At 38.4% G+C, this 27,823-nt stretch overlaps 1 protein-coding gene across 1 annotated transcript; it reads right to left on the bottom strand.

The window, feature by feature from the left end:
* Positions 1-925: 925 nt before the first annotated feature.
* Positions 926-27,730, bottom strand: ANKUB1 (ankyrin repeat and ubiquitin domain containing 1). Its single transcript, XM_012782845.3, has 6 exons — positions 27,629-27,730; positions 26,252-26,395; positions 19,499-19,715; positions 9,822-9,936; positions 6,447-7,385; positions 926-1,503 (listed from the first exon to the last, which is right to left on the bottom strand). Exons 1-6 carry the CDS (start codon positions 27,716-27,718, stop codon positions 1,374-1,376), a joined length of 1,635 nt encoding a protein of 544 aa, XP_012638299.2. The 5' UTR covers positions 27,719-27,730; the 3' UTR covers positions 926-1,373.
* Positions 27,731-27,823: the final 93 nt, after the last annotated feature.

Below are 27,823 nucleotides of genomic sequence, written 5' to 3'. Positions count from 1 at the left end.
CCATGAATATATAAAAGTTTCCAATAAACCAATAATTAAAGGATAATACAATTTAAAAAATAGTCAGAAACTTGAATTGATACTTTACAAAAGAAGGTATACAAATGGCCAATGATGACACCAAATGTTGGAGAGTATGTGAAGCAACCAGAACTCTGTACATTGCTAGTGGAAGTGTAAAACATAAATCACTTTGGAGAACTCCTAGGCAATTTCTTATAAGGTCAAATGTACATTCACCCTATCATCTAACAATTCTACTCCTAGGTATTTACCCCAAAGAAATGAACACATATATACAGAAAAAAGACTCTTATAATAATGTTCATAGAGCTTTATTCATAATACCTCTAAACTGGAGGAAACCCAAATGCCCACACAGTTGTATAAATTCTGGTGCATCCATATAATGAAATACTACTCAGTAATAAAAAAGAATGTGCTACTGATACATGCAACAATGTAAGTAAATCTTTAAACATTAAGTTGAGAAAAATAACTCAGACACAAAAGTGAACAACTGTGAGTCCAATGATTTTAAAATCTTACCTATGGAGATAGAAATCAGAACAGTAGTTGCCTATAGGGAGATGGGATTGACTTAGGGTAACGTTTTTGGGGTAACGAAAATGTTATATATCTTGATTGGGATCTTGATTACACAGATGTGTATATTTGTCAAATCCATTGAATGTTACATTAAGATCCATGCAGTTCTCTTTTGTTCTATTCAGAGCTTAAGGCTAGAAAAAAATAAAATAAAATAATATAAAATATATACAAAATTAAAAGAAAGAAAAAAAGAAAAAAAAATCCATGCAGTTCACTAATATATAACTTTAAACTTTACCTCAATTTAAAAAAATTAATAGAAGTCCAAAAGATGTCTAACACCAACACTAGACCTGGATGGTATTTCTAGTTCTCTTTCCTTATATAGAGTTTTAAAATGTTATTTTATTTTATTTTTTTACTATGTTCTACATTCATGTGGCTTAAAAAACAAAAAGCATTAAAACAAACCCAGAAAAAAAGTAAAGAAGCAGTAAAAATGCTCACTCCTTTATTACCCATCATCTCAGTTTCCCATCCCATGGAAAACTACTGTTCTCAGTTTTTTATGAATTCTTCCTCAGATTCTTTATGCAAAAAATTTTTTAAAGGCCCTAAATTTTCACTTAGGGTGATAGAGTCCAAGAAAACATGGTGTTAAATATGAAATATCCTGTTGAAAGCTGTGTACCACTAGAACTGCTGGCATTAGAACTGTTATTAGAGATGATAGCGTTATAACTGTTATTAGAAATGTTAACATTAGAACTGGAGATTCTATTTGATCAAGTCTTTGTCCAAGCTGGAGTTGTCATGACTTTTCAAAGCACAGTTTCTGGAGGGTTTTCATGTGCTGTTAGGCCTCCATGGATAGTCAGGTTAGAAATGCTCTTTTTGGCCAGGACTCTTGCTATTTCTAACTGCTGGAGCCATTGTTTCTCTTTAAAGGCACTGCAAGAAAACAAGTCATAATTTATAAGGTGGTCCAATCTTGTCCCCATACGTAACTGAAAAGATAAAAATCTTTAGGTTGGTTGTGTAGCTGTGGCTAGTTTATCTTCTGTAGACAGGATGTGAAATAGGATTCTTTCTAAAACCAGTTCTCTGTGATGTAGTGGGAATGATATTTTCCAAGGCAATACTAGAAGTTTAGAATCCACAACTATTAATAGAAAGACACTCAATGTCAAATAGAATTCTCTGGGTTGAAACTTTTTCTATATGTCCTCCCTAGGTATCCCTATACATCACATACTCACTGACCTCTTCTCCCTTCTGTATCCTTGTTCTTACACGTTGACTTTGCTATCCTCACCATCTCCAAAGCTATTAATAGAAACAAAACTCAATTTCTTCTTTCTCCACTTCCACACCCAATTAGTGACCACATTTTGTAGATTATTTTCCTGAAATATCTCTCATATTTGGCCTTTCCTTTTCTCTCAAACTACTACTGTTCTAGTCTAGGTCTTTATGGTCTCTTGCTTCTCTTATTGCAGTGTCCTAACTCTACTATAGTCTTTCAACAGTTTTCCAGTGAGTCTTCTACATATCTCCATCAGGTTTGTCTTCAAAAAAAAAGCAAAAAAACCCTGATTATGTGACTTACCTTATATTAAAAAAGATTCTATGAGTTTCTCACCCACCTCTTACTCCATGGAAAGGGGAATAAGAAACAAATTCACCAGTTGGGCACACAAGATAATTCTTAAAGTAGGTACAATCTACCTTGCTAGTCTCACCTCCAGTCAATTTCTCTCTGTCCCCTAAAATGCAAATCTGCTTATTTTCCTGAAAACTACATTTCTTGCTTGCCCTCTCACAAGCAGTGCCTTTGACCATGTTACTACCTTTACCTGGATCCTTTCCCTCACCACCACCCTCTTTGTCTGGCAAAGGGCTTTGACTTAATCTATTAGGAGTAACCTTGCATAAAAGTACCATAGTGTTTCAAACATCTGAACCAGGTCCATGTCTGCCTGATTCACCTTTTCTGTTCTGTTCTGAATTAACTATTTGCTTTACCTCAATGGGTATGTCTCCCTGGGCCCTCTAAACTGGGTTAACCCACCCATGCTGACCATAAAATCAGGTCTTAAGCCTTAAGGAAATCACTCAGGCACTTTTAGTCTTTCCCTGTATCCCACCTGACCTAATTCGAAGTCCCTTCTCTACCTTCTGATGTATATCCTAGCTCCTCCTAGGCTCAGAGCCCATCCTAATTTACTCTCTGGTATTCGAAACCTGGCTTTTCTGCATTCATTCAAAAACCATTTATTGAGCACTTATTCTATGCCAGGCACTATTCTATGTTCTGGAGATACAAAAAGTGAACAAAATGCACAAGCCATGCCTTTTTTTTTTTGAGACAGAGTCTCGCTTTGTTGTCCAGGCTAGAGTGAGTGCCATGGCGTCAGCCTAGCTCACAGCAACCTCAAACTCCTGGGCTCGAGCGATCCTTCTGCCTCAGCCTCCCGAGTAGCTGGGACTACAGGCATGCGCCACCATGCCTGGCTAATTTTTTATATATATATCAGTTGGCCAATTAATTTCTTTCTATTTTATAGTAGAGACGGGGTCTCGCTCTTGCTCAGGCTGGTTTTGAACTCCTGACCTCGAGCAATCCGCCCGCCTCAGCCTCCCAAGAGCTAGGATTACAGGCGTGAGCCACCGCGCCCGGCTAGCCATGCCTTTTTATAAAGAATAAAAATAGAGAGCTGTATCTTTATCCAGAGCACAAAAGCCCATCAGAGTCAGCATTTGGTATTACTGTCTATTCTTGGTCCACTTGAACACTCCCCTTCAAATACTAACCAGGCCTAACCCTGCTTAGCTTCTGAGATCAGATGAAATTGGGCATGTTCAGGGTGGTATGGCCATAGATAGTTGACTCAAACTCTCAACCTTCTGGACCAATCCTTTACATTTGAATCTTTACTAAACTGGACTTCTAGGTCACATAAACCTCACTAGAATTGGACAATAAGCAATAAGGAAGACTGTTTTCTAGATATACCTTGGAGATATCCTTTGATCTGTGTAAAGCCTACACTATCTTCTAGGCTGAAGAATGAGACTCTGTGCAACCTTCTTGGCTCAGTCACTGTCATGTCTATGCCAGCTACATGTGCTCCCCAACACAGACCCACATTAGCACTACTATCTTGGAGTCAACCCTGGGAGGCATATTTTCATGCATCTAAAGATATAGTTCTCGAATAACATGTGGTCCAGCAAATACTTTCATGTGAAGCCAAATGACATGTCTGGGGTCCTGGTTTGGGAGACTCCACTTTCTATACAATCAGGAACATCTGATGGCCACTTTATCCACCCTGATCCAATTCCTTGAGTCGGCATCATGAAGGATTACATTAGGTTCTTCCCAGTCTCCTGGCTATGATACTAGCTTGGTAATGGTACCAGTAGCCATAAAAATAGTGTACATCCACTCCTCATGTTTGTGTTTTTTGGCACAAGAGCTGCATTGGTCATTTAAAGGAGTGCTCAGAATACCTGACTGCCTGGCTTGACTGGCTGCTTCGTGTAGACATAAGTGCTTTCATGACTCCTATGAGGATCATGAACCAGAGCAAGAAGAGTGTTTAGGGGCATGAGACTGCAGGTCTCCCCTTCCTCTCTGTAGCCCACCAACAAAGGAAGGTGGAACAGATCTTGGAAAGATCCAGTGGAAAGGGGGTGGAAATAGATGGGGAATATGATTAGAAGGGAGAGAAAAATGTTGGAAAAAAAATGGAAAGAGGATTTGCTAGGAGTAAGCCAGCCAGAGTAAGTGCACAATCAGACTGACCACCTCTTCTCCTATGAATCTCCCTTCTGCACTAACCCCTTTCTTTAATGAAATATTTTCCCCAGCAATTTCCTTCTTGACCTTGAAATTACCTCTCCTTAATAACTCTAATCCTTATGAAATAATAGTTACAAAAAAAAAAAAACACAGCACACTAGTACAACAACTTTGGAAAACTGTTTGGAAATGTTTACTATAGCTAAACTTACATTTAACTTATGACCCAGCAATTCTATTCCTAGGTATAGAGTCAAGAGAAATGAATGCAAATGTCCACCAAACCTCATATGAAAGAACAATCATACATTTTTATTCAAAACAGTTTTCAAATTAGAAACAACCCAAATTTTCATCAATAGAAAAATAGATAAATAAAGATATGGAACACTACATAAAAATGGAATACTACATAGAAATAAGAGCAATCAATACGCACAAACGTACAGATAAATCTCATAGGTAATATGTTAAGCAAAAAAAGCCAGACCTAAAAGGTATGTGTCTTATGATGCCTTTCATATGAAGCCCAAGGACAGGCTAAATTAATCTTAGGTGATAAAGATCAGAATAATGATTATATATCAGAGGGATTATTGATTGGAAAGGGGCACGTGTGAAATTTTTGGGGTACTGGAAATAGTTTGCATCTGATCTGAGTGGTGTTTACATGGATATACGAAAATGTAAAAATCCAACAAGCCATACATGTGAGATTAGTGCTCTTTATGCATTTTACTGTATTATTTTATAACTCAGTCTTCCCTCCCTCTCAAGGAAGCACTCCACACAATACACACTGGCAGCTTTTCTAATCTAAAATCATACATTTTAGATGAGAAACACACCTTAAATACAAATACTTTTGCACATCTCTATTCTGCCTAGTGCAGCACTGGGCCATAATAAACACTTACTGAATGTTTGAAAACTAAACTTATTTTTAACACGCATCTATTGATATAACAAATCCGTATTTTCTTTCTTGTGTGTATAGCCTGGTTTTAAGATTAGCTATATAATTTTTTCAATTAATTATTTTCATAGAAAACACTACGAATTTTAGATGATCTCTTTTTATACATTCTAGTCTCACAAATGACAAAGACTAAAGCTGTTAAGCAGTGTCTTCATCTATTGTCAGCCTCATTATGTCAGAGCTTGAATTTTGCCAGTTTTACAGCCCAAATTACTCTCACCGCTAGGTGGCAACAACCTAGCTGAAATAAAGTGGAAGTGAACTAAAGACCAATACAGAAAGGCAAGTAAAACAATCTAGCTTTGTTTTTTCTTTCCTTCTCATTACACTGAGTATGGGAAAAAGCCACTCTTAAATCTATACTTCTACTGTAATCTTGGTATCTAGTAATACCTAATTAGTAATGGGTGGAGCCTGAGATCTAATCAGAGTTGTATTTTCTGTGAAATCTATTGACCAAAATTTATCTATCTTATGAAATGAATATGCCTGAAAAGTCTACTTTTGACATATTTGCTTATCTCTTTAAGTGTGCTAATGAATTAGACTTTTAATTCATCTTAAATATTAATGTCAATTCTAGCACTCTATCCAATATAGATCTCCCCCAACCCATACATATTGTCTAATAAGTCAACTCAAATCTTTATGGCTGAATTTGTCATTAAATTATTCTTTTCTTTCCTCCCATTTTCATTACCATCTAGTCTTCCATGACACTTTTGAAATCTTTCTCTCATATTTCAAGTTTCCCTCTTCTCTATTTAATTACAATCAACAATTTCTTATTAGCTTAAAAAAAACAGCAGCAGCAGCAGCAGCAGCAGCAAGGGACCTAGCTAATCAATACAACTGTTTTCACTATATGTCTTTTCCCCCTGAAAGCTTGAGGAGTAAAGTACTACATAGATTGGATTGGTCAATAGTATAAATACTTCATTCTTCCCTAGTCACAAGGTTAAGATGAGGTCCTTGAAGCTGGGGATCGACGCATTGGAAAAACTTGTATTACTTTGCGTGGCATAGTAGAGCTTCATGGACTATTCCTTGCCCTAGACCCGCCTTATGAAAAGTTTGCCCTTTGTATGTTTGAAGAGAAAGCATTACCTTGCCATAGCTAAACAGTAGATTGCGTTCTCCCTTGGAGTCTTCCCACTGTGTTCTGAGAAAGATTCGAAGGAGGATCTTAGTAAAAAGTCAGCATTGGGTGTTGCATAGTAAAATGATGGGTGTGAATATCCCACTCTTGAAACTGAAGGTAGAGGGACTTGGGGAAGATATATATTTTTAATGAGATTTTGTCGTTTCCTAGATGTGGCAGTAATTTTTTTCTGATTTTGTTGTTGATGTCTTTGTAATTCAGAGACCGTATTTGCATCTACCAGTGGAGGAAATTTGAGGGTTTGCTCTCTTGTATCTGGCTGTGAAATTGCCAAAGGATTGCTTGGTTTCCTGTGTGCAGTTTTTTCCATGAGAGGTGGTAGCTTGCGCGTGGTGCTTTGTGAATCCTTGTTCCCAGCCTTATGCCAGCTCTTGGAGGTCATTTTTGGTTCGGTAAAACCATCCACCATTACAGTGTCTCCAACTTTCGCCCCAAAGACTCTTGCTCCGCAAAGCTGGCTTTTATGGAGACCGTGACTCTTAGCTCTGAGGACCCATTGTTTTATTTTAATATAAATCCTCATTGGGACTGAAATTTTCAGAAAAGAAACCATGGACCACGTTTTACTCAGCAAATATAATACACAGTCTTTATGTTTGTGTTTGAAAGCGATGTTCAGGGGAGTTTGTCCTGCTGCATTTTTGCATTCCAGGCACAACACACTGCAGTTGACAAAGGCCTTTAGAATCAACAGTTGGCCGGCTTCTGCAGCTGCATGAATGGGGCATTTAGAGACATCTGCATGAAGGGCTTCATGGCACCATGCTCGATAGGGGTGAACACCGACTGCCTCGTGAGGCCTCACGCCCTGCTTCAGGGCCCATTCAGTGAGTTCAACGTACCCATAAAAGGCGGCAATGTATAGCACTACTCTTTTCTGATACCTGAATAAATAAAGCAAGAGGGGAGGAGGTGTTTATTGAGTCAGCAAACAGACAAAAGCAGTTACAGTAAATACTCACAAGGCATTCTAGTTAAAATGTTTATTTCTTCTTAACTTTCACCTAAAAAATGTTTTTAGGAAAGGCAGATAGTGATATACAGGTTAAATTGCATAGGTCCCGCTTATACATATTATCCTACTGTGCATATGTAAATAGTTCAAATTGGCTTCCCTAGAGTGATTGTCTTTCTTTTAAAAATCAAATGCTCAGGAAAAATATTAAACATAGAGGGAAAAAAGGAGCTTTTTAGTCTGGTGATTCACATTCTTTGAGCTCTTAGATTTTACTTAAAAATTGTTAGGTGTAGATGGTTAAGCCCTAAACTCTCAGAATCCAGTACCTAGTTCTGCCCTTGCTTGCTGTGTTACATTGGGCAGGTTTCCTCATCTCAGTTTCCTCATCTGTAAAACAAGAGGAAAAAGTATTCACCTCATTAAATTATTAGAAGTATTAAATGAGGTAATAAATATAACACAGTGTCTGCCACAAAGAAAGTATTCAATAAATATGCACTATTAAAAGTAACAATACAACACAGCTATTTATTTGGATTTAGAGCATGAAAAAAGAGATATCACTATCTCATGATAGAAATTAATGTAAAATATTTGAATATTTTATAAAACTCTAAAAGTTCCTATTACAATCTACTACTTTACAGAGCCTTGGAGCTCTTGGTGGGTGTGTGGGCTTCTGCAAAACATGATTAAATCACCCACGAGGGGGCACTGTTCTAAAATACCACTGAATTAAAACCTAAAAGTTAACGCAACTTATATATTTGGGAAGCTGCTGGCTGCATTAATACATTAAAATGCCCACCTGCTTCTCCAAGCCTACCCTCCTCCACTGCCCCAGCCACACTTGTTACACTTCATGTTTAGCAGAAGTGTGAATTATGTATTAGACGTAGCTTGAAAAGTTTCATGTAAGCTTAGGAAGAGGTGTACAGTGTTTTCAACCAATCAACTATCAAGCGTTTTTGTTTGTTTTTTAAATAACTGAATGTGAAAGTGTCAAGGTACAGATGCTCCTTGACTTATGCTGGAGGTATATCCTGATAAACCAATCATAAGATGAAAATACCACAAGTCAAAAATGCATTTAATACACCTAACCTACCGAACATCGTAGCTTAGCCTAGGGAACCTTAAATGTACTCAGAACACCTACATTAGCCTACATTTGGGCAAAGTCATCTAACACAAAGCCTATTTTGTAATAAAGTATTGAATATCTCATATAATTTATTGAAAACTGTACTGAAAGGGAAAAACACAATGGTTGTATGTGCACTGGAAGTATGATTTCTACTGAAAGCATATCATTTTCACACTCTTGTAAAGTCAAAAAGTCGAAGTTACACCATTATAAGCTGAGGACCATTTGTATTTATTCCAACAGCCTTTAAAAGTGTTGCTGAAGGCCAGTCGTAGTGGTTCACGCCTGTAATCCCAGCACTTTGGGATGCCAAGGCCGGAGGATCACTTGAGTTTGAGACTGGCCTGAACAACGAATGTAGTGAGATGCCCACCTCTACAAAAAATACAAAAATTAGCCAGGCATGGTGGCACACACCTATAGTCACAGCTCTCAGAAGGCTAAGGCAATAGGATCACTTGAGCCCAGGAGTTTGAAGTGGCAGTGAGTTATGATCATGCCACTACACTCCAGCCTGGACAACAGAGCAAGACCCTGTGTTGGAAAAAAAAGTCTTGCTAAAAGTCTGATATACAAACCAAATTGAAGTTACCTATTTAATTTCAGTTGGCCTTTGAACAATACAAGTTTGAACTGTGTGTGTCCACTTATATGTGGATTTTCTTCCACTTTTGCTATCCCGGAGACAGCAGGACCAACTCCTCCTTCTCCTTCTCTGCCTACTCAACATGAAGATGACAAGGATGAAGACCTTTATGATGATCTGCTTCCAATTCAAGAATAGTAAATATATTTTCTCTTCCTTATGATTTTCTTTATAACATTTTTGCTTGGTCACTTTGTAAACATATTTGTAAGAAACAAAATATATTAATTGACTGTTTATGTTACCGGTAAGGATTCCAGTCAACAGTAGGCTATTATTAAATTTTGGGGGGAGTCAAAATTTATATGAAGATTTTTGACTGCATGAGGAGTTAGCACCTCTAACACTTGTGTTATTCAAGAGTTAAAAAGACTGTGAACCCTAGTAGCATCCTTACTGGTTTGTTCCAGCAAATATCTCAGTAACAATGTCTGACTGGGAGATGCTAAGTGGAACTGACATCAAGCAGCACTCCAAGCTGTAGAGTGAGTTGCAGGCTTAAGGTCTGATAGAAGTTCAGTAAAACATTACAACATTTGCCAAATTAATTTAATATTAATCTCCCATACTTGAGTACTGGTACTTCTTTTGATAAATAGCGTTGGACTTTAAGTTTTTGTCCAAGGAGACAGCCCATCAGAAATTCCTTCCATCCATCCCAGACATCCAACCGAAGTGTTATGCCTGTGGATCAAGAGAGGTAGTTTATGATTCCAGCCTAGCACTGTGGTTTGGCAATCCATAAAACTTCTAATGATAGCTTTCCTCAAACAGAGGAATGAGCTAGATGCAAAATGAAAAGTAACCTTGGAACAAGGAGACAGGGATGCTATTTTTAGCTTAGGCTTTTATTGGCTTGGAAAAGCCGTTTAGCTTCTGTGCATTACCATTCTCTCATCTGCTCAGTGATTGCATATGATGCTGAAATATTTTTGCAGCTATCTTAAAAACAATTCTGTAGACATTGATTCAGTGCTGCTATATATATTACCACATAAACTAAAGATATTACATTGGAAGAGGAAACTAAGAAACCCATGGCAGGACAAACAGCCTTCTTGGGCCTTTAGCTTGCAAGTGGGCTGTGAGGGAGTTGAATGATGCTCACCAGCTAATATGCTTGTTTTATCCTTCATGAAACAGGAGCCATTCTCTGTTATGAACATAGAAGTAATTCACTGCTGCTGGAGAATTTATCACTTGCTCTTCAAAATTCTGTTCTTTCTGTGACACCACATCCCCTTTGTCCTTCAGTCTCGTGTTTTCCAGGCATCTTTCCTTAGCCTTCTGCTCTTCTCACTCTACATATTCCTCCAGGAATTAAACCCAAACTCTTCCCTATCTGGCCCACCCCACCTTCTCAGACCTTTCTCCAGTCTGCCTCATTCACTCTGTTCCAGCTACCTTGACCTTTTACCTGTCCTCCAAACACACAAAGTCCACTCCCATCTTAGGACCCAACAACTTACAATTTCTTTTGATTGAAAGGGTCTTCATCTAGGCTTCACAGAGCTGTGTCCTTTTTGTTCAGCTTTCAGTTCAAACATCATGTCCTCACAGAGGACACCTCTTGGCCACCATAGCTAAAGAAATCACTGCCACCACTACCTCTTTATCCCATGACCATTACTCTTTATCCCATGACCCCATTTTAACTTCTTCATAGCCCCTATCATCAGCACTTGAAATCATTTTACTCATTTGGAGATTTTTTTTTCATGCTTCCATTAAAAAGAAGGTTTTTTTCAGGACTTGCCACATAGCCTGGCACTTGGTAAGTGCTCAGTCAAAGCTGATTAACTGGCAATCTCAGTGACGATGATGGCTTCCTTGTCCACTCACTCTCCAGTCCACATCTCCAGGCCAGGCCTCTACTCCAGCTCCAGACTCCCGCTGCTGGGATATTACCGACTGAGCATTGCATACAACTCCATCATTCTGAAAGACCACTCAGCATCTTTCACCCCAATCTGCTTTACTCCTGCATTCTTTGTATTAGTTGGAGTTGGTAGTATAATATATCTATCTTTCTTGTTACCTAAGTAACAAGAAAAAAATAACTCCCAGATATTTGGGAGTTAGTCTTCAATCTTCTAAATAATTGTTTATGCCTGACAAGTTTACCTCATAAATATTTAGGAACTCTGTTTTCTTGCCTCTATCTCAATCAGCTCTGCCCTATTTCAGGTCTAGAAAATCTCTCCCCTAAATCTACATTGAGATGCTCCCAACAGCTGCCCCTTCTCTTCATTCAGGTCTCTGCTCAAATGTCCTTTACTGGCCAACTATCTAAAATAGTCTCTCCGACCTTACTGTATCAGTCGTTATTCCCTTACCTTGCTTTCTTTTACTTCATAATTCTTATCTCTATTTAAAATTAGGTATTTTTCTGTTTGCTTGATGGTGCTGATGTTCCCCCACTGAAACACAAGCTTTAAGAGGTTAGGGACAGTGTCGCTGTGCCTGCTTTCCTCCTCCGTGGAGCCTGGCTCATGGTGGATGCTCAGGAAATGTTTGTCAAATGAAGTTCTGCTTCACTCCCCAGATGCCCTCTGGCCTCCTGCTGCCCTCCTAACCCAGCAGGCTAGCCTGCACCTCTCTGTACACACCAGGCTGTTTCTGGCTTTGGAGGCTTCTAGACTTTGTTTGCTTACTATTGTTGGCTGGGATTTCATAACACCAGTAATCTTAGAGTCACAGAATGGTGAAGATAAAAAGATCTTAACAGAGCAGCTCACTCAATTGTTCTCTTTTATAGACTAGGAAGCTGAGGCCCAGAGAGATGGGTGAATTGACTGAGGTTACTCAGTCAGCTGAGAGTAGGATTTGTGCTGGAATTTATGTCTTTAGGACTCTTTCTCATGCCTAGCAAGTCTCCTTCTTTCAGTTGCCTTTTTCTTTCTTTTTTTAAATGCTTCCCCTCTCTATCCCTTTTTGTCTCCTCCCCACAGATAGACATGCAACAAGGTATAGGTCTCCCTGATGGTCCCTCCCTTACTGCACATTCTATCTTATAACCTGTAATCTTGAAATGAGGCTCTTCCTCCATTACTCCTTATTCTGATTTTGCATTTCTTGACCTTGGACTTCTTCTCTTTTGTGAGTTGGTTCCAGTTTACACGCTTGTTTACTCAGAGAGTCTGATCTGCATTACTACCCTCATCCCCCTGAACGGCCTCAGTGCTCACAAACCTGGTCTCAGCTGGGAGAGTTTACTCTCCTTGCTGGAGAATTGTGGAATTATTCTGCAGAGATAAAGTAATGGTTCTGCAGCTATCCTGTAGAAATACCTTGATAAACATTTTCCAAAATATGGACCATACTTGCCCCAATAGATTTTCTCTAGAGCGTCTTGTAGTGCTTAAACTTTCTTATAAAATGTTTAATTCTCATAATTAGCACTGGAAAAGGACTTTAAACACTGCTCCAAGTGCATTTATTTTCTCTCCTGACTTAAACAATTTGCTCTGTTTCTAGTTTATTGTGAAAAATCACCCACAGATGAGCAGTGGAAAGCGTTAGCCTGGCCCTCCACTCCAGCCTCCTTAGTCTTCCACAGCTGAGACCACACAGCCTCCATTCAAAGGACCAGCTGGGCCCCAGGTCCAGAGAACAATCTTAATTCCAGTAGGGGGGAAATTTTTTGATTTTCCAGGCCAGTAACTCAGAGGTTTGGTGGGAAGTTGGCATTCTATTTTTTTTTTTTTTTTTTTTTGAGACAGAGTCTCGCTTTGTTGCCTAGGCTAGAGTGAGTGCCGTGGCGTCAGCCTAGCTCACAGCAACCTCAGACTCCTGGGCTCAAGCGATCCTTCTGTCTCAGCCTCCCAAGTAGCTGGGACTACAGGCATGCGCCACCATGCCCGGCTAATTTTTTCTATATATATTAGTTGGCCAATTAGTTTCTTTCTATTTATAGTAGAGACGGGGTCTCGCTCTTGCTCAGGCTGGTTTTGAACTCCCGACCTCGAGCAATCCGCCCGCCTCGGCCTCCCAGAGAGCTAGGATTACAGGCGTGAGCCACCGCGCCCGGCCGGGAAGTTGGCATTCTTGTTCATCAAGCTCAGGTATTGTAATGACTTGCCCTGTTCCTCGTGACTAAGCCCCCACCTTGTGCTCCATATCATGCATCCCAGTACCCTACCCCATCTTTTAGGTTTTAGGACTGAGGTCCTATTTCTGAGTTTCCTACTCTGAACCTCAATTCCTGGGGTTATATTTCTGTCACATGTTGTCAGATCCTCTGATGTCAATAACCAGCTTATCTAGTTATCCACTTCTGTGTCATTCTTTCATTCATTAATTCACTACTTTGGTGCTATGGTTCACCTACCAGGTCCCTGCTGGATCTCCCTGAGGGTCACCGTCTGCCTTCCTTGGTCTCACCAATTGACAGTGGCAAACTGACCTTGCAAACAGGACTCCCACCAGTAGGACTTATTTGAGTCTAACCTCTCTGTGCTCAATGTCTATAAGTGGGGTTTTCCTGGCTCATCTGTCCTTCACTATAGTTGCCTAACCTCAAAATCTCACCTATCCCTAGCTCAACCTGCCTATTGCTTATGAGAACTGATTATGAAAACTACAGAGAAGGCTGTACAATTTAAATCTTCCTGGCTAGGTGCGGTGGCTCATGCCTGTAATCCTAGCACTCTGGGAGGCCGAGGTGGGAGGATAGCTCAAGGTCAGGAGTTCAAAACCAGCCTGAGCAAGAGTGAGACTCCATCTCTACCAGAAATAGAAAGAAGTTAATTGGACAGCTAAAAATATATGGAAACAATTAGCCGGGCATGGTGGCACATGCCTGTAGTCCCAGCTACTTGGGAGGCTGAGGCAGGAGGATCTCTTGAGCCCAGGAATTTTAGGTTGCTGTGAGCTAGGCTGATGCCATGGCACTCTAGCCCAGGCAACAAAGTGAGACTCTGTCCCCAAAAAGTAAATAAATACATCCTCCTTAGCCTTGGTGCGGTACCTCCATCAAGCCCTGTATTTTATTCACTTTAATTCTCTGCCTGGTAGCAAATATTACAGGTGTTATAACTATCAATTCATTTCCTTGCAGTGAAGCAGTCCTGATTTCTGAAAGAATTAAGATAACAATGAATTGTTTTTCTCTTAATGCTCAACTTCTGATTAACAAGGGAATTTCCAAGCAAGTTAGCCAACACCATTTATTGGACAATCTTTTCATCCCAATTGATTTATAATGCCTTCTTTGTCACACATTAAATTCCTTCATAAGCTTAGGAATTCTGTTGGGAAATAGAAATTTACTTGAAAAATGCTATGTTGCTCCAGAAAATACCACTAAAACCTATTATTGAAGAGAGAGGAAAACTAATGAGACTTAACCCTTTGCACTTGGATGTCGAGTGTGACTCAACACGGGTTAGCAAAAATTATAGAGATTAAAAGTACTCTTTGAATGTATCAATAATTTGAAATATAAAAAAATCCAGGCCGGGCGCTGTGGCTCACGCCTGTAATCCTAGCTCTTGGGAGGCCGAGGCGGGCGGATTGCTCAAGGTCAGGAGTTCAAAACCAGCCTGAGCAAGAGCGAGACCCCGTCTCTACTATAAATAGAAAGAAATTAATTGGCCAACTGATATATATATAAAAAATTAGCCGGGCATGGTGGCGCATGCCTGTAGTCCCAGCTACTCGGGAGGCTGAGGCAGAAGGATCACTCGAGCCCAGGAGTTTGAGGTTGCTGTGAGCTAGGCTGACGCCACGGCACTCACTCTAGCCTGGGCAACAAAGTGAGACTCTGTCTCAAAAAAAAAAAAAAAAAAATCCAAATAAATAAGTTTGTATGAAAAGAAACTCCAGTTTTTTTATTCTACTGCCGTGCTTTGTAAAATCTGGGGTATTTAAAAAATTAAATCCCGAGCAGAATAAAGGAATCGAGAAAAAAAGCAAGCGAGTGCAAAGGGTTAAGCTTTAGGGTTCCTCACTGCCTTCCAATTTAATTTCTAATTTTTCTCTATTCTTAATTTTGGATTCTTTTTTTTTTTTTAAAGAGGACCCACAAAATTGTATAAGTTTTACCAAACCTGGATCTGCCCACTCTCTACTTGCAACCCCGCCTACCATGCCTAGGCCACAGGAAAGCAGATGGGAGCTTCAGTGCCCATTCTTGGTCATTGTCCTCAACCTCTCCTCACATGGCCCCTGACTCCCAAGTTTCTGGATTCTTCATTTATACTCCAGGAGTCGATATCTGCCTATCTGATTTGAACTTTTTCTTCCTGAGTATGAAAACCATTTCTTTGGTTTGGGCTTCCCCTGACAGGGGAAACAAAAGAAAACATTGATCAAAACTTAAAGAACATCAAAAAAGATTTACTGGTTTGGCAGTGTAAGCCTTTGGAAAGAGCCCAATCCTGGGTATATGTATGATTCCCATTTAGTAGCATATGACCTTGATCCGATCACTTAACTTCTCTGAGTCTCAGTTTTTTCATTAATATAAGTAATTAAAAGGACACCATAGATTTTCATGGGCCCAGGGGCTGGTAGAAGGACCCTGGAGCTGGCCCAGATTTCAGGGTCTGACCTGACAAGACCCTGGTCCTGGAATGGTTTCTCAGATGCGATGTGCTCAGAAGGCATAAATACTTGCCATACAGCATTTATATTGAAAAGTACCAACTGGCATCATCTTGTACAGAAAAAGCATTCATTCATTCACTCATTTGTTTAGGTACTCCCTGTTCTAGAAAGGATGAATATCAGTTTATGACCATATGTAAAATATAGACAGAATAACAAGCAGATAAGCATGTAGATCAGCAATAGGAAAGCAAACCCCAAGGCAGAGATTTCAAAGCTAGAAATGGGGCCAAAATGAACATCTGTATCATATAGGTTGATGCAAGAAAAGGGATGTGTACGTGTGTGTACGTGTATTGGACCTATGTGATGTACCACTAAGCCTCAAGTTGCAGAATACCAAATATTAAAATATGTTAAGCTTGATAGATTCTTAATAAGTTAGTCATTAAATGTTATACCACTAAAAAGCCCCCTTTCCCTCATTACTTATGTCCTTCTTAAATCCTGTAATCTTTCTTTCTTTGTCTACTTTATTGAAGCTGCTTTCTTTGATCCCACCAATAACCTTCAATCCTCAGGGTTTTTCTCATAATTGTCTTTGGCCTTTTACCAGCATCCTGAAACAGTCTTTTCATCAACTGTTACAGTACAAAGTCCCAGCTCTCCTCTAGACTCTGACTCTTGTCTGCTTGTCCTGATACCAGCCCTTGGCCCTTGATACATCCCTCTCAATATTTACTTTCTAAGGAAAGTGCCTCTCTTAGAGCTTGACCTCCACCTCCATGGGCAGGACACCTATATCAATATCTACAAACACAACCCATCACTGAAGCCCTACCTCCATGTTTGTAGTGGAGCATAATTAGACCTCGGTTGTACTGACAACTTTGCCACTGACTAGCTGAATAACTTAATAACTTAATGAAAAGTACTCTCTGACTTTCCTCATGTCTCAAGCTTAGGACCCAGAGCATAACACCTTTTCTCAATTTTCTCACCACTGTCCCAGTGTCAGAGCTTTGGTGCTTCCCACTTCTTAAATGTGATCTGGTGTGACATTCTGACTCTTCTTCCTGTGTTTCTAAGATTTGTCTCTTCCATTCTAGTGGAATTAATTCTGTGACTATCAAAAGTGCCTGTTAGTACATAATGCCACCTGTGACTCGTGTTTTTCTCTTGGCCTAGAAGCCCGGAATGTCTTTCCTTCCTCCTCTTGAATTTCTGATCCATAGTTGCTGCATTGTTGTGTGCTCCAGCCCCACATTCTCCAGAATGCCTTCCCCTGACCCTTTCAGCCTACATTGAGCTGGCTTATTAGATTATAACTAAGTATATGTGCATGCTTCATTTCTATGATTCTACTGTAAATGCCCTGGGTGCAGAGGCAGCTTTGTATATTTCTGTATGTGCTAGTAGGTGCAATGACTAATTGAGTTATTTAAAAATTTGATTTTCAACCTTTACTGCTTCTCCAAAATGTTCTGATGTTCTGCTGCCTTTGGAAAAGGGGTTAAGGCTTAACTCCTGGTAGTAGCAGGGATGGCTCATTGACTGGAAAGGGGAGAACCTGGATGACAAGCTGATCAAGGACTCCTTTACCCTCTAGTTAAAAGGGCTGGATGCTTAAGGAATGCTACTGGCGCTTTTGGCAAAGGTATGAAGCAGGCCAAAGAGCACTTCCTCCTTTCCCTTTGATGTCCTTCTTTCTTTGCCTCTCTTCCAATGCCCTGTGTTCTTATGGCGGCCAAAGCAGTCACCCAGATCATGCTTAGGCTCTTACTCTTGTATCTGAAAATACACATTCCTAAAGTTCACACTCACAGAGAGTCATTTTATTATTTTATTTTATTTTTTGAGACAGAGCCTCACTTTGTTGCCCTGGCTAGAGTGCCGTGGCGTCAGCCTAGCTCACAGCAACCTCAGACTCCTGGGCTCAAGCAATCCTACTGCCTTCAGCCTCCCAAGCAGCTGGGACTACAGGTATGCGCCACCATGCCCGGCTAATTTTTTCCATATATTTTTAGCTGTCCAATTAACTTCTTTCTATTTTTAGTAGAAACGGGATCTTGCTCTTGCTCAGGCTGGTCTTGAACTCCTGAGCTCAAATGATCTGCCTGCCTCGGCCTCCCAGAATGCTAGCACTACAGGCATGAGCCACTGTGCCCGGCTGAGAGTCATTTTAAGAGGTTGATGTGTTGCCCTTCACACACCCTGAGCAAGTGGTTAATCATTCAGAAACTTTGCTTTTTTAAAATCTGTAAAAGTTAGGGTTTGGCCAAGCCATTTAAAATTCTCTTCTAGCTTTAAAAAAAGGTCACATAATAATCTGAGTAGTACAGACCTAAAGAACAGTCATCCAGAGTTTATACTAGTTTGATTTTATCCTTTGGTATTTCATTAAATAACTAGATTATCAGTTGGTTAGGGACAATGCCACTGTGTGCCCTTCCTCCCATAAGCCTCCATTGTGTTCTGGGCAGGGTTCAACCTTCAACAAGTACACAGAACAGGTATGTGCTTTATAGTGAAGTACTCTGGGGACAAATCCTGGAACTTCACTTACTCTGGCTAAAAATAGGGGCAATAACAGATGTCAAAGTTTTGAAAGCCTCAATTTACAATAGCATGAAAGTAAATATAATAGTCAGGAGAAGTATCAATAAATGCAAATTTAGCAGTTATAAAAAGCAAAAGTACTTAACTCAAGGATTCCTACAAAGACCTATGTATAGGTTGGGAGAACTCAAATCTATTGCAACAAATATTACCACACAATGTTAATCTAAATATGTGCTAATTGTCAGCAAAGATTCATTCACCTCGGGTGATAATTTCTAAAAGATTTGAGCTATTTTCTAATATGCTTAAAACAAATCTGACAGCCTTTGAGTCTTATTGATCTTTGGCTATAGCAGACATGACCTAGAAGTACAGTATTTAAAGACAGGTTGTAATCTGTCCACCAGGGCTAAGTGCCAGTCCACTAAGGCAGCTTTTCAGCCAGCACAGTGATGGCTTCATATTGTTAAACATTATTTTAATATAACTAGCAACATTTTAAAATGAGATTGCAAAAAGCAGGGTTTATCATAGTGTGTATCATATGCTACCACTTGCTACCAAAAGGAGAAAAAGAATATGTACTCGAACTTCAAGAATATATAGGAATATATTCTTGCAAATATATTTTGAAAGAGAAAAAATGGTCTGTTTTTTACTTTTCTATCCTGAGGATATTAATCAATCTTGCTTTTAGAACAAGATTTGACTGAACTGTGAGACCCTTCTTATTTCTTAGTTTATAGATCCAGATACAAAAGTGAAGTGTTGATAATTTACATCCACAATGATCTTACAGAGGTTTCAGTTTAGAAATAATACCTCCGTTTGTTAAGATTTAATTTGGAAATGCTTTTGCTTCTTAATCTTTAAAACAATGATGGTAGCATGTGGAGAGAGTACCGAGTGCTTGAAGGGCCAGAAGAAAGAGGGAGTCTTACCACTACACATCCTTTTATACTTTGATATTCAAATCATGTAAATATATTAACTATTTTAAAATAAATATGTAAATGAAGTTAACAGATTGCTTATAAAAATCCAGATTTCCATTTGCTCTTGAAAAGCTGCAAAATCTGGTGTCAAAGAACCCTAGTGCTGAGTAGTAGTTGCTATCAAATGTAGTGGACACTACCGATATCAGTCCTGTAGTCCTTAAGGGTGTTGCAGTCATACATCTCCAGTCCCTTGGGGGTCCGAAGACAGTAAACACTCACAGGGAAGCCACATCTCAGAGTTATCAGTGTTCTCAGATCAGATACTTTTTTACCAAGAAGGGATATGCCCTCCATTATTGGCATTGTCTCTTGGGTCACACCATTGAACACATAGAGAATAGGCTTGTCTTCTTCCTAAAGGGAAAGAAAAGGAGGGAACTTATTGTCTGGAGGGACAAGCATTTCAGAGGGTGGCGCTGAGCACCTCTAGCTCCCATGACATGGCTGTGAAGGGTGAAAGCAATGGCCAGTTGAGTTCTCTGACTTCTGGTCTGAGATGTGCAAGCTCTTCTGTCCTCAGGATATTAATGAGTCTCCCTACTTTGAATTAAGTGAAGGAGACTTGGCAGGGCTTTGAGACCATTCTTACTTTTTATCTACAGACCTAGATATATAAGAGATGTTAGTTTAGAAAACACTCCTCCCTTATGCTGTGTATTCTTAACCTTCAGTGGATTTTTATTTATTTATTTTTTTGAGACAGGGTCTTGCTCTATTGCCCAGGCTAGAGTGCAGTGGTGTCATCCTAGCTCACTACAATGTCAGACTCATGGGCTCAAGCAATTCTACTGCCAAAGCCTTCCAACTAGCTGGAAGTACAGGTGCATACCACCATGCCTGGCTAATTTTTCTATTTTTTGTAGAGACAGAGGTCTTGCTTTTGCTCAGGCAGGTCTTGAACTACTGGCCTCGAACTCCAGGGCTCTGGAGTTCTCACCTCAGGCTCCCAAACAGCTGGGTACTCACCACGACACCTGGATTTCAAGTTACTCTTAACTAGCTATTATATGATGTTAGAGAAACAGGCTAAAATAAGCTTCTCAGAATATGAATAATCATACATTTGTAAAGATAAGTATCTATAACATAGGTATACATATAGCTTACTCTGGAACAAATAGTAACAAGGAATAATTGCAAAATATCTGGCAATTTTTAAATGAAGAACGTGCAAGGAAGAAAATATTATCAATTATTAATATAGCCAGATTCTTAAATATCAAGAAAATTAACACCTACAGAAACTGTTAATTTTTTTTCTTTTAGCACTCGGGAACTTTTTATCATATAAATAAATAATAAATGTTGAATAACATCCAGGCCCATTTAATCCATAATATATCTGGAACATAGTTCTCATTGCACCATTTTAATTCTACATATCCACCATTTTTATAAACCTTGTTTCCTTGTGGAAAAACCCATTTTGAGTTCTAATGAGGCACACTAGTTAGAGACACTTCTTCAATTGGTTGTATGAAGAGGGAGCCAGTAGATGCCAATTAATAGCAACCTGCTAACTTACCTTATCCACATAAGAGAAGGCATCTCTCTACCTCTCTATCTGTAGTTACTCCTCCCCGAGTATTCTGAATCAAGGAAGACTGGTCAGTTACACTCAAGGAAGTCAGATGCCATTAAGCAAACAATACCATACACAAATCATTATTGGACACATATAAAATTAGATTTTCTCTTTATAAACAAACTAAGACACAAACCAAGACACCATAGGAGGAGATATACATGGTGTCTTTCTTTTTTTTTTTTTTTTTTTGAGACAGAGTCTCACTTTGTTGCCCAGGCTAGGGTGAGTGCCGTGGCGTCAGCCTAGCTCACAGCAACCTCAAACTCCTGGGCTCGAGCGATCCTTCTGCCTCAGCCTCCCGAGTAGCTGGGACTACAGGCATGCGCCACCATGCCCGGCTAATTTTTTTTATATATATATCAGTTGGCCAATTAATTTTTTTCTATTTATAGTAGAGATGGGGTCTTGCTCTTGCTCAGGCTGGTTTTGAACTCCTGACCTCGAGCAATCCGCCCGCCTCGGCCTCCCAAGAGCTAGGATTACAGGCGTGAGCCACCGCGCCCGGCTGGTGTCTTTCTTTTCAATAAAAACAAATACGCTCTATTTCATGGGAATAATTTCACTTTTGTCTTCAAAAAACAAATGCAAAACTCACTGTAAATACATACATGTACATTAATGATAAAAAAGGAAAAGTTAAAAAGAAATAAACTGAAAGAAAACAGAAATTAGTGCAAGTTTTGAACACTGTTGTACTTTTTTACTCAAGTTCTGCTTTTTTATATTTTGCTATTTTGCAGTTGCAGTACCTCATAAGCAGAAACTTGCCCCAACTATTCCAGAGTGAACAAAAAGGAGAAATAGTATTTGTTTTTGTTGAATTGAATGAATTATAATTGAGATGGCTTCATAAACTTCTCTTTTATGGTATCCTGGAGAGGTTATACTTGGAGTCTAGGACATTGAATTGCAATACCTTTCTTCACCAAATTCTTCCCATACTTTTTGTTATGCCTCATCTTAGAAAAGACAGTCATTTTCTTAGAAGTGTGTTTTCATTCGTAATTATACATTTTTAAGAAACATGTTTTATACATGCTTTTGTATATGAAAATGTATTAAAAATATAAAATCATATATGTATCTCCTAGATTTTGGTGCATATACATTAATAGTGCCTTTTGAAAGCTAAAACGTTGATCATTCTGAATCAATTTTTAAACCTTCAATATAGTACAAACTTCTTCAACTTATCTGATAGACATCTACTCAGTGGCTTTGCAGTTAACCTAATCTCTCACCATAAAACAGCTTTTCACAACATTCCAAGGATATCAGAAGAGATTAACTACGTTTTGACCCTAGTACTTGGTTGGTGCAAGTCTGGGAAACCAGAATGAGTCTTAGGGAGGCTGAGTCCACTTCGTGCTCTAGAAAGCACAACCCGCCAAATAGTTGTTCCCTTTGCGTAGGGCATGGACTTGTGACAAGGTGCTCCCAGTCAGGCCTACTCATCCATCCCCATTTTAAATTAGGAGCTAGGAAGGCAGAAAAGCAGCAGACACAGGGAATTCTAGCAATGACATTTTTGCAGCATTGCTGGCCTGGCAGCAGGACTGGCAGCATGTCTAGTACCTGCTCCGAGGGCTCAGTGGTAGCTGCAGTGGTGACCTTCCTGCACTTGTTCTGGGGCATGATGCTATTTCTGGCTGTGTAATCTCTAAGACTGATTCTCCAATCTTCCTGCAAAGACTGTGACCTACCAGTAGCCTTTCAATTATTAATATTTATTTTCTGCTTACATTTTCCAGGGTTTGTTTCTGCTGCTTGGAACTAAGCACCCGGATGCTAGTCAGCAGAAAAGGCAAGAATACTGGGAAGTGTTTTGCCTTGAGGGTAGAGAGGTAGGGGAGATGCCACAGTAAGAAAGGGAATCCAATTCCTGAAATGCATCTCAATACCTTGCTATGAAGTTGTGGACAATTATATACCTTCTTGTCACTGTTCATATTTTACTTCTCAAGCTTTTATCAACTCATTCATTCAACACATACTTATGTGCAGCCTACTATGTGTCTGGTATTATTCTATGTACTGGGTGACACCAGTGAACAAAGCTCAAGTAATAGTTTCCATAGTAACACAAGTCAAAATGAAGGAGGCAAATGTCTGCATGCCAGACAAAAAAACATAGCCTTTTGCCAAGTCTTGTGCCATGCTTTATAGGAACAGTGAACTGCAACAGCATCAGCAATGGACGGTCAGGACTGAATCCTGTATTAACAGAACTTAGAGATATATGCCATAGAAAAGATTTCTTATGGCTTCTATAAGAGTTCTTTTCCAAAGAAGGAAAAGTCAATGCAATGTTCCTTCCTTACTATTCTTATATCACTTCCCCCACTTCCTTTTCCAAAGTCTCTATATTATTGTTAAGGAAAAAAATTAATAATATGCAGGGAAACTGGAAAAAGTATTGACTATTTTAAAAACGCATTTAAGAGAATATCCTTTCTGTATTTATCTAGTGTTTTTCCCTCTTTTCACACAAGCAAACCTTGTAATCATTCACAAAAATATAAGCACAATAAAGAAGCCAAATATCTTGGATTTATTTCATGACACATAGTATAAACTTGTACCTTTTTAAAAAGGAAACTGCTTACTTGCCAAGTTTTTCAACTTCGCAAAAGTTTTTGATTCCCATCACAGTATTTCTAAATTGTACCAAAATTAGGAGATTCTAGCTTTCCTAGATTCTCAGAAGGTAGAACTAACTTGCACAAAGTAGCATATTAAAAACCGTTAAATAGGAAAGGTACTACTTAAATTTATATATAAATATATGTGTATACATATTTATGTAATAAACAATAACATGACTTAGAAAGCAGCCTTTGGTTACCTGAGATACATCAAACATTATATAGCTTGTATGACTGCTTTCTTTGGGGCATAGGGTATTTTCATAAAGTATTTTTTGTCATGGTAAGCTCATTTTGGACTGTTATACACATATAGTAAACAGTATAGACTTTTAGAATAGGCCTGTTTTATTATCTAACTAAATAGGAACCAAGGATAGAAAACAATATTTAGATAATTCTTTTCCTTCAACTAAAAGATATATTTTTCATCTCAAAGTTAGTGATAGAAATTTGCTAAATATAATTCTACTGTACAGAGTGAAGAGTAAGATTAGTAATATTTCATGTAACCTGAGAATTTTTTTTTTTTTTTTTTTTTTTTGCTAAGCACTGCTGGAGAAGAGAGTTTTTAATTAAACCCTCTGTGTTGCCAGTCTTGTGACCTATAATTATTTTCTGCCCTGGCTTTCTTGAATAAACTCTTTCACCTCTACATACTATTCATGTCATTAGCAGTTTAGAACTCCGGGAAAAGGTTAGAGTTCAGTGCAAAGCTTGTATCACTGTGACAGATGATGCTTTATTGGCAGAATTTATGAAATGTTTTTCTTAGTAAAACTATGAATGTAGGTTGTTTAGGGGGAGGGAAACTAGGGGCCAGCATCTTTTGAATTGAGAATCACATGCATGTACTACCTAATAAAAAATAAATAAAATTAAACATTTTAAATAATAAAAATAAAATCAATCCTCAGTTAAATAAAGGTATCCTATTCATACTCTTAACACACTTTGTATACATGCCTGAACAGCCATCAGATTCCTTCAGTCAGCTCAAATGTTAGTATTGAATTTATACCACTATCTCTAAGCAAGCAAACAATAAAAAATTTTGAACCTTATTATTGGCATTAGAAAATTCTGGGAAAATTTAGAGGGTTGCTCCTGTACAATACCAAAAACAGTATGTAAATATCCTTAAAAATATAAAAAGAAGATATTAAGAAATGACATGGAAATTGGTTTACTTTGAAAAGTACTTATTATACTATCATTTTCTGAGTATCATAGGGAGAACATCGGAAGAAATCACAGTTGTTTTTATCTCCTTTTATGATAATTAGACATTCTTTAAGCATATGAAAATAATATAAATAAATCCTCATAAAACATTAAAACAGGCCAGGCATGGGAGCTACGCCTGTAATTCCAGCATTCTGGGAGGCCAAGGTGGGTGGACTGCTCAAGGTCAGGAGTTCGAAACCAGCCTGAACAAGAGCGAGACCCCATCTCTACTAAAAAAAATAGAAAGAAATTAATTGGCCAACTAAAAACATATATAGAAAATATTAGCCGGGCATGGTGGTGCATGCCTGTAGTCCCAGTTACTGGAGGCTGAGGCAGGAGGATCACTTGAGCCCAGGAGTTTGAGGTTGCTGTGAGCTAGGCTGACGCCATGGCAGTCTAGCCTGGGCAACAAAGTGAGACTCTATCGCAAATAAATAAATAAAACATTAAAACATATGTAAATATGGTCTTTTTATTTACATAAACAGGATCATATACTGCTTATTATTCTGTGACTTGTCTTTGCTATTTAACAATAAATATTGCAGCATATTTCTTTTAAGCATCTATTTAATCAATCACTAAAACATATTAAAAGAAAAAGTTAACTTTGACTACCATTAAAATTTTTTGATTGTTAAATATGAGAAAATTAGTGCCTCATTTAGTGTTGAATGTGTACTTTACTAAGTTTCTTGAGGTTTGTGTTTTCATATAGGCTAAAGAACTAGTACAGAATAATACTTATACCCTAGAGTAGCAGCTTTTAAATTCTTTGGGCCACTCATCCCTTTAAAAAATTGCTAAAAGTTAAGGATCTTCTACCCAGAAAATCTCCAGGCATATACATAATTTTGTACATTTTACAATTTTAGAGTTCTGTAAGATTCTTTAAGCCCAGCCATTGATCCCAAGTTAATCACCATTGATGAAAAGCACTTTATAAATGAAAAAGGCTATCTCCATTGTGTGTACAGATAACTAGAAAGGCTATCTGTCTGGATTTGAATGTAGAAACTTTCCTTCATTCTTATTTTTGCTGAGAATTTCTTCTCCTTCCTCACTCCACTGCCCCTAATCACTGTGGCCTCACTGAAGTGACCAAATCCTCTTCTTCTCACATTAGTATTCTATGTCAGCCCCTTGTCCTTGTTCTCATGTTGGTTTGTGGTGATCTCTATGATGGCTGGGTGGGGCGGGCAGCAAAAGGGACAGGGGAAGGAAGGGAAAGAAGGAGTAGACAAGGGGGAACTCTATCCAGTCTCCGTATCTTACTTCTCTTTTCAGCACAAAGCATGCAAAGACCAATGATACAAATGGAAAAGAAATACTCTTTCTAAGTATTGAAATTACTTTGGTTGACTTATTTACAACTTTACTCAAAATGAGATAGACATCTTGGACAAAGGTTATTCTGATTATCATACCTTAACAAAGCATTTGAGAGTTGAGCAGAAAGATATTCCAACATCAGCAAGACTCCAACTGTCCTTTAGAGCAGCACCAGCATATATCAGCTCCAGATACCGCCTGCCTTGTTTGTCTTCAGAGAGAGGAATGTGGAAATAATCCTTAAAAATCAATAGCATATTATGAAAACAGAACATCTCGAAATTACTAGACCAGAAATGTAATCACTTTTCTTTTACATTTTTCCACTGAGCATTATAATTGTTTGGGACAAAGGGGAGAAGTATTAAACAGGAGTTCTTAACTTGGAGACCTCACAAGTAGTTTATAAATAGAATTTAGATGGGGAAAAAACCCACATCTTCATTTTATTAACACTAAATTAAATTTAGATTTTCTTTCAATTATGCATGTAGGCAGCAAACTAAAGGAGCTGTAAAAATTAAAAAAAAAAAGGAGCTGTACCTGTGACTTTGTCACTAATAGAAATCACAGATATTTTCATATCACATTATGGTTGTTGCAAATTCTCAAAATATTTATACTGGTCCCTACTTTGCAAATACAATAGCTATCAGATGCATTGCTAGAACTTGTTAGTTAATTGGATAATAAAGAAGCCCACGTGTCACTATATCACACATTTGCTACTTAATATTTGAAAATTGTATTTCAATATAACTGGTTTCCTTTTTATCATATATGTTTTATGCATTTAAAGACATTCTGAGAAGAATCCCATAGGCTTTATCAGAATTCCAAAGGGATTCCTGACACATAAAGGCTAAGATGTATGTGTTGGAAGAACTAAATTTCAGTGATCACAGTAATCTACTGGATATCATGTAACTATGGTTAAGTAAATCCTAATTTTTTTTTTCTGGCTCTGTGAGCCTAGGTAAGATGGTCAGCCTCTCTAAGCATCAGTTTTCCCGAATGCAAAATGAAGCCTAGCTTACAAGTTTTCTAAAGTCCTTTCTGCTTCCAAAATCCTTTGCTATGTTATAGTTGCTTGCTCAGCCAAATAAGGCATCTATCTGATAACTGGCATACTCCACTTAACATAGCCTAAAGTTAGTGTCTTGCTTTTGTCCTTTTATGAAGAATTGCAGTTATATCATTGGGCCCATGCATAACCCACACATTCTCTAAAGAGAAGTGAAACTTTTTTTCCTGACAATTTCCTGGCTCAATTTGCTTTCTTGTCTAACACCTCCAGATTTGCTATCTTCTTATTGATCTATCATATAAGCAAATGATGATATTTTCAAATAGTTTTAGTTCCCTGTTTGCTAAAAACATATAAATAGTATCTCGGCCCCATGTATATTTTAAACTGCACTGCGTAGCTAAAATGAATATACATTTTGGTGGCTCAGGAACAAAGTACATACCTTTATCATCAGCTTGATGGCCTCTACAGTTTCATCTGCTGAAACATCAAATGGTTCAAAAGATCCTTCAAAGGATATGAAAATCCTCATTGTGCAATTACGTTTTCAACAAAACAAAACAAAACAAGATAAAAACTTGTTTCAAAGATCCTACTGGATAGCCGGAAAAATTTCAATTCACAATTAATGGCAAAA

The sequence above is a fragment of the Microcebus murinus genome, chromosome 1 (assembly GCF_040939455.1).
Source record: "Microcebus murinus isolate Inina chromosome 1, M.murinus_Inina_mat1.0, whole genome shotgun sequence".
Taxonomy (NCBI): domain Eukaryota; kingdom Metazoa; phylum Chordata; class Mammalia; order Primates; family Cheirogaleidae; genus Microcebus; species Microcebus murinus.
This window is presented reverse-complemented; position numbering and strand designations above follow the sequence as displayed.

What these genes read in the sequence shown, in the direction of transcription:
- ANKUB1 (XM_012782845.3), bottom strand. Translation starts at nt 27,718, where the DNA reads ATGAGGATTTTCATATCCTTTGAAGGATCTTTTGAACCATTTGATGTT. An exon ending in GGACTACAGGACTGATATCG is followed by an intron (nt 9,937 to 19,498) that starts GTAGTGTCCACT and finishes CTTGATCCACAG; the next exon opens with GCATAACACTTCGGTTGGAT. An exon ending in AAAGAAGTACCAGTACTCAA is followed by an intron (nt 7,386 to 9,821) that starts GTATGGGAGATT and finishes TTATTTATTCAG; the next exon opens with GTATCAGAAAAGAGTAGTGC.